The sequence below is a fragment of the Girardinichthys multiradiatus genome, chromosome X (genome assembly GCF_021462225.1).
Source record: "Girardinichthys multiradiatus isolate DD_20200921_A chromosome X, DD_fGirMul_XY1, whole genome shotgun sequence".
Taxonomy (NCBI): Eukaryota; Metazoa; Chordata; class Actinopteri; order Cyprinodontiformes; family Goodeidae; genus Girardinichthys; species Girardinichthys multiradiatus.
The window spans coordinates 18313235-18326871 of record NC_061817.1 but is presented as its reverse complement, the minus strand read 5'-3'; the positions used below and the strand labels follow the sequence as shown (position 1 = coordinate 18326871).

The 13637-nt window shown below is 35.8% G+C and overlaps 1 protein-coding gene across 1 annotated transcript in view; it reads right to left on the bottom strand.

Moving 5' to 3' along the window:
• The window catches only part of LOC124863112 (voltage-dependent T-type calcium channel subunit alpha-1I-like), a 127298-nt gene extending 114008 nt beyond the window's left edge, over nt 1–13290 (bottom strand). The window contains exons 1-2 of the mRNA XM_047357361.1: nt 13150–13290; nt 5196–5329 (exon numbers count right to left, since the gene is read on the bottom strand). Coding sequence (XP_047213317.1) covers nt 5196–5329; nt 13150–13290 — 275 coding nt within the window. The remainder of the gene's footprint in view (nt 1–5195; nt 5330–13149) is intronic.
• Nucleotides 13291–13637: the final 347 nt, after the last annotated feature.

Genomic DNA, 13637 nt, shown 5'->3' with positions numbered 1-13637 from the left:
CAGGAGAATACGTCACATCACACAAGTCCTTAAATCACTGTACTGGCTTCCTGTTTGTGAAAGGATGTATTCATAAATATTGTTAATGGTCTATAATGCTTTGAATTTTTCAAACATTAATACATTTCAGAGTTGGTGATCAGGTATGAACCATTTAGACCCCACATATCGTCAGAGACCTTCTCACATGGTTGGTTTGTTAAATCACAAAACAAAACCTTACAGTTTACTAGAGCAGTTCGTTTTTGTTTGTCCTTTTGTATTTAGCGTTACGTTCTGTTAATGTGATGCTCAACGTTTTGCTGTTGTTCTTCTGATGCATTTTGGGTTTTTAATAAGATTATTTTATCTCTGTTCTTTTATATATCTTGTAAAGCACCTCAATTTACCCTGTGTGTTAGATGCTGCACAAACAAACATGCCTTGCTTAACTATACGTCATAGGGACAATAAACAGACAACTAAAAGGTTTAAAAATATAGAAAATGTTTGAGACTAGTAAAACTAGAACACAGCCACACTTGATAAATAACTTTATGTTGCTTGACTTCATTACAGTGATGGATTAATCATGAGCTCTTTAGACCAAATGGGAAAAGATATGATACAACACAGTACCATGAGGTATAATATGATACAATACAAACCAATGTGATGGTATATGGTACAAGGTGATGTAATATGCTATGAAGTGATGTCGTATTATGCAATAGAATTTGATATTTGATGCAGTCTACTGTGTTGTTTTGTTAAAATGAATTACTCTGATAAAATATGATACAATATGACAAGATACGGTGTGACGAGATGTAAGGAATGCAGTATATGCAGTACAATATGATATGGTTATAAACTATTAAATACAATATTTTGAGTATCTTGGAGAAATTTGTCTTTGATACAAAGTGTTGCAATTTACAGAATGATTGCAGCCTATACACAAATACGCTTGATTAATATATGATTCAATCTTTTTTACAGTTTTCTTTGAATGTCATGTTGGGCTGTATATTTAATACAAAATGCATATTAATTGAAATTTTGGCTCAAAACAATGAGGAAAACTATGTAATTTACAAATAACAGGGTTATGTTACATTTTGTTAGGTTATAGACAGCTTTCATTCTCTTATACTCATAAGTACAATGAATACTATGTTTCCAAACTTAATGAGTAATTTAGTTAAATACCTGTGATGTCACTTTTGACAAAAACAATTGTGATTATGATATTTTTTCATGATCTTATTCCTGTACACATTCAGCTTTTAATGGAGTACTCCGGTTTCCCCCCACAGTTCAAAAACATGGATGCTAGATGCATATCATCAATGCTTATCTTTTTATCTTTGCAATGCATTGTGTTTTTATATGTGTCTATTCTATTAAGGTGTTTTTCCCTGTGCACATCAATCACATCGGTGTGCTTGGAAAGGTAATTAGTGGACTGCCCCAAGCGTCCTTTTCATGACTGTTCTCTGTTTCTCACATTGCTTTTTTTGCAATACCTTTATTCTCACTAGCTTTTATGTGACAGGCGTTGTGCATGTGTGTGTGTTTGGGTGTGTGTGCTGGTTTATAAAGAAGGATTCAGGGGAGATTAAGGGCAACCCCAGAAAGAGGACTTAAAAAAATTACTTTAACATGAAGGACACTAACAAAGATTTGATATTAAAGACACAAAAATGTGTTGTTTTAACTTTCAAATTGATGATATGTTCTTTTTTCCTTTTCCCTTTCCCATGGGATAAAATCATGTTTTTCTGAAAAGTTTTAACCATCTTTTTTTTGATAAAGTGATTTCTTTCAAATTCTATTCAAGTCATTAGTTTTTCCTCTTCCTTACCTCTTCCTTTCTCCTCATGCCCATATGCTAAAAAATATCAGAACAGCAAAACACTAAAACTGTTAAACTGTTCGTTAAATTATTTAACTGAAGTTTTGTAGTTCACCATCAATACCAAGGCAAATTCTTAAGCTTTTATTATCTTACAAGTAATTTGTTCAAACATATATTTGAAGAGATGTGACTAGTTGCCTCCAGATCTCTAATGCAATTAAAGCCAAAGTCTGTTTGGCCTATTTTTTTCCTCGTTATTCTTGTTTTCACCTATTTCAGGTAGGCATATCAAATATGGAAAGTGAGGCAGAACATGAGTAAAATAGATTAATCTGATTTTAGAGCAGAAACCAGGAAGAGTAAGATTTTATTTGCAGCAGATTAGGGTGATATGAAAAAAAGTCACTTAAGACAAAATAAAATAGACTACATGTCTATTTGGATGACAGACTGAATATTATCTGAAGTGGGGATGATGAGCCAGATATACAGAAAGGCTGGAGAAGGACTATAAAACAGTGAGGTGAAGCCTATGGGAAGCAAAAAAAGACAGAGCTCATAATAGAATGTCCACAATAATTTGGTCTGGCAATGCTGGACATGCCCTATAAATTAGCTTTGACTCTGATCTAACATACAGTTACTCAGGAGAAATACTAAGGTGTTCACCGAAATCCATATTCAGGTAGAAACTTAAGATACCAATACCACGCCTTAAACACATATGCACACATACAGTCACATAGAGAGGCTCTGCACATCCAGTTGGGATAAAGGGATTTAGGTCAAATAAAGATGAATGTCCCTTCAGCTTGCCTAGAAAGTCTGGAGTTCTGTTTGTCATGATTTGTGGGTGTTTTTGGGTTCTTCTTCTTCTTATTATTAGGTTTTGAATCATGCTTCTGTTATCGTCCTGGTCATGCTTTAGTTTTTGTCTTCTAGTTCATGTTTTGTCAAGTTAGGTTTTTTGGATCTGGTTATGCTATAGTTTCATGGTTTACTAGTTGTCTTTAAGTTTGTATTCAAGAGTCTCTGTTTTGCTCCAGCCACGTTTGTTCTCTCCTGTCTTCAATCATCTTCATTTGGTTCACCTGCACCTAGCATTCAGTCTCCTCGTCTCCTCAGTTTCACTTGGTTCTTGCTCCATATATACACATCTGTTCTGTTCATTCCGCGCAGAAACATTTTGGATCACCGTCTCTGTTCATGTCTTGTCTTTTTGATCATGCCAAGCCTGTTTTGCCAGCCTGCCCATGTTTGTTTTTGCCGTCACCACTGGAGTAGGTTTTTGTTAATTAAATCATTTCACTTACCGTCATGCTGCCTGCTCGTCTGCATTCTGGGGTACTCCGCTACACAAACCCTGACACTGTTGTTGTTTTCCTGCTAATTTACCAGGCATAATCTCTGTCTTTTCAACCCATATACAAAAACACACATCATAGATTGTGACTATTATCTGAAATAATCCCAAAACTGTAATCTCCCTCTATTAATATGCTTACCAAATAACTGAAAACGATTTATTTTTTCACTGGCGGCTAAGGACAGGGTGTATCTCTAGTCCCACTCCACTGTGCCAACAGATTGTTGTTCTGCATCATGACTAATACACACACACCTACCCAGACTTGCTTTATTACCTGTGTCTGAGCGTCTCATTTCACTTGGATCAAAGCAGGTGTTTGAGCAGATGTGCTTTCTTTCTCTCTCTCTCTCTCTCTGTGTGTGTGTGTGTGTGTGTGTGTGTGTGTGTGTGTGTGTGTGTGTCCATGCATCAGTCTCCCATGGAAACAGCAATTAACTCTTGGGAAGAACAAGTTAATCTTATGCAAAAACATCATATGACTATGGATGTGTGTGTTCTTGCCACCTGCTTTTTTATACAATGCTGCTCTGTGTAGTAATGTAAGTCCTGTGTATAATTAGGTGTAACATGTTACTAAAAAGCTTTTTTTTACATTTAATCATCCCTTGATCATTTTTGCCCCAAAAATAACAAGTTATTGATGTTTTTTCCAAAATAAATTCAATATTCTCACATTTTCATGCATAAAAACTTCCAAGTCTTGTGAAAAGGCAACCTTGTCCTGATTACAAAATGGGAATATATATAGTTTTTTAAGCCGTTAAAAGGTTAGCTCATTTAACTTGACAATGGACTTTGTGTTGTGTGTATGAGCAATCAGTAGCTTACCTGGAGAAGACAGTTAGAGCACTGAGTTTGGGTAGTCAGGTAGAAACTCCCCAAGGGGAGTCAGCCTAATTCCTTTGATGTTTAAGAGCGAAAGAGCTAGCATATATGGCAATCCACACTCAGACTTTCTGAGAAGTTCAAGGAAAATCTAATGTCTTGTAGTTTTATGCCCAGTTTTGCATAAGAGCTGATTATGATTTAACTGTTTCTAAACCAAAATACAACGCTTTCCAGCTGTTCATTTGAAAGACAGTTACAGCGTGATAAATGGACAATGTGTATAAATACCAAACTTAGCATTTGGTTCAACTGCTAGGGTTGCTTTTAGTTTGACTATTTGTTCTACAATTAGATGTTGAGCTTGACTGCCAGATGAATAAGGTGGTAGGAAAAGTATTTAGTACCATTAAACTTTTTCCCATTTTGTTCCATCACAACCACAAACTTCAATGTATTTCATTTGGATTTTGGCATATGCATACACAATGCTGTACATATTTGTAAGTTGTAAGGAAAATTATATTTTAAATTTTTTTTCTTTACAAAAAACAAAACAAACAACCCCTCCGCCCCCTATTTGTTGTAAGTCTGCTACAGATTCTCAGATGGATTTTCTTCTTTCACTGATTGTGCATCTTCTGAAGGCAGTTGGTTGTACTGGACTTAGGGAGTATCATAGTAAATGGGTTTAAACAGAAATGCTCACAATGCAGTTTCAGATTTTTATTTGTAAGAACTTCCATAAATGATGTATTCTTTTCCTTATATTTATAAGCACGGCTATGTGTTAGCCAGTCACAAAAACCCCAGAACATTACGTTGTAATTAGTTGTAGTTGAATATTTTTATGTAGCACTGTAAGTAAATGAGCACAGCATTTGAAGTGAACAAATTGAGTCAGCTATTACAATAACATAATATAATTACACTGTGGGCTCTCTTGCTCATGCTCAGTGTCAGCTTGGATTAGCTTAACTTTATCCCCTGCAACCATTGGTGAAACAGGTTAAGAAGAGTAGATGGATGGATAATTGCAAGTTAATGACACTAATAAATGACAAACACATGATTGAGGAAGGTTTTGAGCCTAACAGATTCACTGTTAACCCAGTTTAGGTGCTATGAATATGATTATTGCTTTCTGAAACAGTTGCTCACCCAGCCATGACGATGAAAAAGTCCAACCTGTTCCAGGTATCTCCCAGGTAACAGCGACGGCCAAAGATCCCGAGAGCCACCATCTTTACCACCATCTCCAGTGCAAAGAAGATGTAGATAAATGCATCAAAGGCCTGTGAAGGGAAATAAAAAAATGAGGCAAGCGAGTAAAAGAAAACCAAATTCTATTTAAATTTTACTAAAGACACCTTAAGTGAAACATTAATCAGCTTGAGCTAATAGCTTTTTATTTTCCACTGAGACCATGAATTCTGAGAGGCTACAACGTAAAAGACATTGTGAAAGATAAGTTCACTTCTTGCCAGTCATTTTATTTCTTCAACTCTATCAGTTTCATCTCTTCAAAACAACCCACTACTGCTCTTTTTCCTCCATTCAATGGAACATTTAACACTTCAAGTGCAGCAGTTTCACAGAAGCTGTCAGGTTGCTTATTTTCTAAAAGAACTGCCCCATGAAACACCACAGATTTTCATTCAATAACACACAAACTGATGGGTGATGTGTCTTAAAGTTCATATGCCTTGTTGGATATTGTGGGAATCAGATTCACTTTTAATAATATCTGGTTCATATTTGTATGCTGGCAAGCACTGAGATTATGGTTGGCATCCCTAAAAATATAAAATCAAACAGTTTTCTGTTTGATTTGAACAAAAGTACAAAAGAGGAAATTAAAACAAAAGAGAGACACAAGTAAAACTACAACAAAAAAAAAAGATGAAGGAGGAAAAATAGTAAAAGATAAATTGAGACAGATTTGAACATATTCCTGCCTTGTCCTGGTTCCGTTATTATGTTCAGATGACTAACTAAAGAGCCCACTGTATTTATGGAACACAATCTTCCTTGTGCTTTGCCCTGGGCTGAATGACTGCATTTACTGCCTTGTTACATATCCCTGCACAGCATTATTCAAACTAGTACTGCTTGACACAGTGTTTCTCAAGGGCTGAACATTTAAATAGACCCATTGCTGCTTGGTGAAAAGCAATTTGTCAGCCATCCATTCTGAGAAAAATGCATGCATTGTATTTGATAAATTAATTTTTCAAAAGGTATGTTAAAAGGAAATTAAAGGGATTTTTATGGTCTAAATATGAGCATAAATAAATAAAATATGTAAAATAAGTGCTTAGAGAAGGTGTACATTTTCTAGCATGCAGCAAACATAGGTCTTTTTAATTTTAAGATAATAAACATAAGTTTAAAGGTAATTTTTAATGTCTTCTCTGTACAACTAGGATTTACAATATTTAATTTTAATTTAATCAGTATTGCTAAAAGAGGATACAGTAAATGAATGTTTCCTTGGTTTGCAGACTGAGGACATTAACTTTTAGAGTTTTGTAAAACAAAATAGTTCTTTATTTCTGAATACAACTTTTTAGTCATTCTTTGATTTTTCCTTTTGTGATGCAAGATTCCTTTCTAACAACAACACAAAATGATAAATCCCCACTGTAACAGCAGCAGAATAGATCCTATGAGAATTGTTTTCTCACAATTTATGTTTATTAAGCTTTTCCCTCTCCTCTTTGTCCTCCTCAGTTCTGATTGCTAAGATCAATGCCGCAGTTTTTTTTTTTTTTGTGTTTTTTTTTTTTTACACATGACAAATATCTTTGGCAATTAAATTGCAGATTGAGCAACTCAAAACTTCCTCCAGTTTCCTTTAGTTTGAAGCTGTCTGTGATCTACCCTGCTGGGACCCTTATACTTCAGTAGATACTCATCACTCAGAGGAAGGGACCTGAACATGGCCCTATATTTATTGACATACAGATTGTAGACTGTTTGCTGGAGCTAGTTGGTGAGATCCTTTTTGTAATAGCCAGTGTTAGGCAAGACGCCATTAGCATAGCACCAGTGCCACGAAGAGTGTTGCAGTAAATTATGTGGAGTGCTGCCAGTCCAGAGTTGGAAGGATGAGGTTGCATTCTTGGCATAAGGCCATTGTGTCCAGTTTTACTTCACACTGCTTTATGATGGCCACTTGTACATGGATCGGTGGCCGGTGCTGCTACTAGGCTGTCTACATCCATGACCTGGATCTCCTCCTACCAAGATATTGAACTGTAATGACTATCCTATGAAAGTTTTATGCAAACAGTGGAGGAACTCTCAAACTTGTGCAAACATATGCACATATTTGGTAAGACTCTGCAAAAAGATCCAAGTTCTGGAAGAGTTTCAATAATGCAGTGCAGTTTTAGTCAGAGTGAAGAAAAAGACAACATACCCACTCAACAAAAGCCTGTAGGATATCAAAAAAGCTGGGATAGGGAGAGAAGGAAAAATACTTTATAACATTTTATTTCCACTCACCAATTATTAGCAACATAACAAATTGAGTTTTAAAACAACTTAAATTCTGAGCATTTTTTCATGGTACAACACATTTCTTTATGAAAATTTTATTTTGGTTGTGTTTGACTCAGAGAAGTCAAACAGAAAAATCCACAGTAAATAAGTTTCTTCCAAAACAAGAAAGAATATATAAAATTTTAAATTTCTTTAAAGAACAAAACCCCGTTTAGAAGTGATAAAAGTAGAATAGTACAAATTTGTGCATAAATGAATGCATTCATGCAAACACTGACACGATGTGGAATTTTGGTTTGTTATTTGTTTACATTTAATCAGGTATTTCTGTGTTACTAAGTATAGTTAATTCTTGGGTCCTTGTTTCTGGTGTTTTATTTTCTAGGTTCTACTCCATTAACTGCGTTTTTAGTTTTATTCTTAGATCTGTTATCTTCCTTTATTCTGCTCTTGGTGTGTGTTTACCTTTTTAGTTAGATCCTTCTCTTGTGGCTTCTGTTTAGTAATGCTCATTTATGTTTTTCTCTGCCTAGGTTCTTGTATGTGTTTCCCCAGGTTTGTTATTTTAGTGTAGTTCTCCTTGTCTAGTCTCATGTTTATTTCCTTACTGTCAGATCCTTAGTTGCTGTCAGTCATGTAGTGTTTATGTTTGTTCTGTTTCCTTCATATTGGTTAATGCCAGGATTTGTCATTTAGTCCAGGTTTCCTTGCTCTGTCCCTCAAGTTGTATTTCCCTCTGCTTGCACAATGCTGCTTCCGGACGTTTGTCTGCATTTCGGTCCAACCCAACCCAACCTCACACCTTGACAAACACAGCTAAAGTGAAAATAAGATGCATCATCTCATTATCAACCAGCAATTCCGACCTGGCACTCTGTCCTACATGCTGTTTAAATGATGTTTTCATAAATAATGCAGCCTGCACGCTTCACATGTAATCTGACAGTGGCTACAACAGTCAGATCCTCATCCCTTACTGCGATGAGAGGAAGGGGAATGAATTCATCATAGTTATTTGTCACTGGTGCCAGCTTTCTCTTCAGTCACCCTATCAGGTTCCATCATCTGCATGATTTGTAAAGAGGGCGAGGGTGTCTTGCGATGGGCCCTCATGATTTGATGTATGAGCTGGTGTGGAAGCTGCTTTATATGCTGTCATTGTGCAACTTATTTGCCAGGAGGAAAGGACATGGTAAGTGGGTCATCAAGATTGTGATGGTGAATGGTTTAAAAATAAAAATTATGTTATGTGTGTCTTACTTTACAAGTGACTGCCAAAATGATCAAAGGTACCTGCAGGATAAATACTCACTTCATACTCATAGGCATATAGGGCAGGAGAAGAAATGCTGTATCTGGTGAAGTTGTCTCTGGTCTGTTTTTTTTATTTTAATAATTTAAGGGGATACACTCTCTTGTTGTGTTCTTTTTTTTTTTTTAAATCAGCTTGTTACTTTTCTGTATATTTCTCAGATATTTTCAAGTATATGTTTATCTGGTTGCTTGGTGTGGTTCATATTTTCTGTATTTTATGACTTACTTGATATTCTACATAAATCAAACTAAACTACTCTGACTCATAATTAAATTAAGTGCAAAGTGTGCACACTCCTGCTAAAATTTGGAGTTTTGTAATGTAAAAATTTGTTCAAAACCTCTAATGTGCCATGTATCCTTTACAAATCCACAGAAAAACATGTGAGGTAAAATAAAAAGAAACCTGTAATCATCTCATCTTGAATTTGAACAAAACACAGGAAATGACTGTAGATTTCAAGAGAAAAAGGAGCATGTTAAACACCATTTCCATCATTGGAGAAGAGGTGGAGCTAGTGGGGGAGTGGAAAAATCTCACTGTTTAACTGGACAACAGACAGGAGATGTAACAGTGAAGCTGTGTAATGTGTTAAGTGTTTGCAGCAAGTTTCTGGAGATCTTCTATAAGTATGTTGTGGAGAGTGAAATCCCTTCTGACATCATTTGTTGGGATAGCAACGTCAAAGCTATTGACTGTTCTGGTGAACGCTCAACCCTTTAAAGATGACTTTCCAAAGAACGATGCTTCATAAAATGAAGAATGTAATGCACAAACCTTAGTCCTCTCCTAATGAGACAGTAATGCAAGAACAAAGTGTCTTTAGTCATAGGCTTTTTCAGATCCACTGTAATACAGGTCACTACAGGAAATCCTTCTGCTTTTAGTCATAACCTATATCTATAATAACTAAATAAATGTTTTTATAGTTTGAATTACTACCACATTTCATTTCTCTTTGCAAGTATTTTGAACATATTTGAATTAAATAACCTCGGTACACCCTTAATTGATCTGGAAAAACATGCGCACTATACCTGCAAAAGTTCTCCAATCAGGCTCATTATAATCAGGCTTTTTTTTTCTGAATGGTGGATGGCTCATCAAAAACTTTAATTCTTAACTGCTTGTTTGTTGATATTCATTTAAACTTAGACTAACTGTGAATCAATGTAATCCTTAAGTGTTGGGTCAAAACTGACTGGAATTTGGGACTGATAAAATATTCAACCATTTTAAACCTCAGGTAATGCTGAGGATTAACCCCAGAGTATGAAGATGCCACCAATGTGTTTCATCGTGGGTAGGATGTTCATTTGAGTTTACTTTGTGCTGATTTAGATATTCCTTGGAACTATGATCCAAAAGTTTGGTTTCATCAGACCACTGCATGTTAATCCATAGGGTTTTAGGTAATTTAAGCTTGTTTTGGATGTTTTCTTTGGGATAAAAGGCTTCTGTCTCTCAATTTTCATTAGATCCAAAAATATGGAGAACACAGGAAATTATTGTAACAGGAAAAACAAAACCAGTACTCTTGGCAGACTCCCTGACCAGTATCCATTAAATCTTTCAATCAGTTTTGGAGAAATGTCAAATTATTGTAATGTCACTTTTGTTGCATGACATCACAAATTACTGTTGACTATCTTCACAGTACCATGGTTTATACAAAATTATGTACATTTCTTGCACCCTTCTTCTGACTGACTTTGTTCCTTAATCCTTTTGAACATTTTGTTTTTCTCCTCTAAACTATGGTTTAAGCGAAAAGAGGCAAATAAGTTGCATGTAAAACTCAAAATGTTTTCAAACACAAAACCTGTTTTTTTTTTTTTCCCTATGTAATTTTTTGTTTGTTTTTTAATTGAATTATTTAGGATATGTTTTAGAAAATAGGTGAAAAGGTTTACAATGATCCATTGTAGTCAAAGCAAAATTAAAACCTTTTTTTAAACAGACATCAGGAATACATTTTATATAGATCACAATAACCTTTAGATGAGATTTTTAATGTTTCAAACATGAAAAATCATGTCTGATCTCCTTCCAGAAAATATTTAATATTTGCAGAAAAGATAAAAATATAACTTATATTTTACTAATATTGCCACGTATTTTGTGGTAAATCATTCTAATATTGATCAACATTTTTGTTAATCAATAGCAAATTTAGGACAGTACAAATAAAAATTTGCAGAAAACTGTCAAAAAAGGCAATCTCATTTCTCATGTTGGTGGGGGGAATGTGTTTGCTGCAAATGCCAAAGTGGGTTTACACATTTAGAGTTCATTGACTTTATTGTTGCACCACTACAAAGTAAGTAATTATGACAGTAATTATCAAACTAGATCCATCCATATCCTATTTATGTGTATTGACAAAAGTCTACACCTCTACCAGGCTTTTAGCCAAATGAGGTCTTTGACTCTCACTTGTTAGTATTCCAGTCAAGACCTTGAAAATAAAATGTGAGCACATGCTGGGCTAATAAATGTTGTAGAGGGACAGAGATACGTTTTAAGGCCATAGTAACTATCTAAGCTCTGTCACTAAAATGTCTCCATTTGCAATTAGCAGCTACCAGAACAGGACCCCTACCATGGGAGACAGTATGCTTCTGACAGATCAAAACATGAAGAGTGTTTGGTGGACAGGGTAATGTTAACAAAAAGAGGAGTAAAATAAATATACTAATAATACTGTTTCTATGCAGGTCACAGCAAAAATGTTTTTAGTTCCAGTGGACATTAGAAATCTGCAGCCGAAGGCAGAATTAGGTCGTCTGTGTCGCCGCTGAAATTGAGCCTTCACTGAAAAACAATTACAGTCCCAGAGGTACACCCTGATTTCTCCGCCAGCTGGCAATAACACATTGCCCTCCTAAGCCCAACATGGCTTATTGATACAATGGCAGAATTGCAGCAACCTGCAATAAAATACAATTCAGAATATGTGCTCCATTTTATGCATGTGTCCAATAGGAATCAAACGCAACTTGTTGGTGTCTTTGATTGCTGGTAACATTTTGTAGTCATGTAAACCAGCATTGATGAAGCATACAGAAACAGAAGACTGTCACAATAAGAATGACATTAACTATTTCTCATGTGTGCAATTATAATTAAGAAGCTAGCCTGCTGTTTTCTTCACTTCAGCTGGTGATATCTGGGATCTAGGGAGCCTAGGAAGAGTCAGGTGTTTAAACAAAAACAGAGGTTGGGGAAATCTGTTGCCTCAGTTTAGTTAACTCTGAGCGCACATGCTATTAGACATTATTCAGAGCAATAGATAGTTTGGTATAATGGTTCAGTGAAGTTGGATTCTTCAAAAAAACTGAATAATGTTTTAAGAGACTTTTAAATAACAAAATTAAACTCCCTTTCTTCACCCGCAGAATTACAGGCAATATGAACAATAACCAGGTCTCAATCAAAACATGTCATATTCACTGTGGCAGTCTAGGTGTAGGATCTGGGCCATAAAGAAATTTTCTCATGGAGGCCTTGGAAAAGTGGGTGGACTAGACAAAGAAAAATAACTTATGTCAGTTTCACCATGACAGTCTGGAGATTATTTAATGCTTGAGCAAGACTGTACAGCATTTTATTACTACTCCAAATGTTTTATGATTTCCTGCTTTCTCATTAGTTGGAGGGCGGCAGAAGGAGGGACTGGCCCCGGGCACTATTCATGGTAGAACCGCCTCAGCATTTGAGCATAAACAACCAATATTACTGCAAGTGTGTACATGCTCCTGATAGAACAAGTCATTAATTTGTGAATGATGATTTAAAATATCATTGATCATATGACTCCAAACTCTTTCTTTTAGTTTTGATCATTGGTGAATGATCAAGATTTTATGAAATATAAAAAAGACTAAACAATTATAATAGTTAGTTTGTCATTTGAAGAATACATTGCAGAAGCATTAGAAAAAGCCTGCAGGTAACTCTTGTTCTCAAATAAATGTTCTCAAATGCCACATACCGCATTTGTGAACATTCACAAGCGGAGTCTCAAATGCCGTTCCTCCTCAACAGGTGACAAAATCACAATGCTGCTATGTAAGACTTTCTTAACACAAACATATCCCCAATTCCCTCCTCAGAGGATGAAAAAATATAAACATTCCAGGAGGTAAAAAAATCTATCCAAAGTGTGTTTTTTCATCATAGCTTAAAGAATGTCAACAAGACGAGGAGTGCGTTCTCTATAATTGGATGTTTGTTCTATGTTTCCCTCAGTGTGATTACACGTCGTCATTCACACACAAAGGTCCACCTTACCTGGAGGACCTGACAACGGTCCGAGGTACAGTCAATGTTCTCGCAGGGCTGGTACATGCCAAGCGTCACGCAGTTGAGCAGGATCACCATGATGCTAATCCTCTCGAACCACGTGCTGATGGAACTGGAGTTAAGGAGCATGTCGGGAGAAGAAAAACACAAACATTTGTGTATACAGCACAATTCAATTGTGTATCGAACACAATTCATAACCACTGGATACAGCCAAGCTGAGATGGCAAGATAAACCTTGACTAAACCATAACAGAGATGCTACTCATAGCTTGCCATCTGGAGCTCTGAAGCAGAGTTGCCTCACAGTTAAATTAGTCTGTTTTATAAATTAGAAAAATGTGTATTGTAGCAACCTTGTTTTAGCCACCGTCCGTGTGCAGCAACAGGTAGGGGAGGATCAGTACTGTGTTAATCAGTTTTCCACGGAGTCAGAAACACCAGTCACTCCAACGCTTCCTCTGACTTCTCAATGA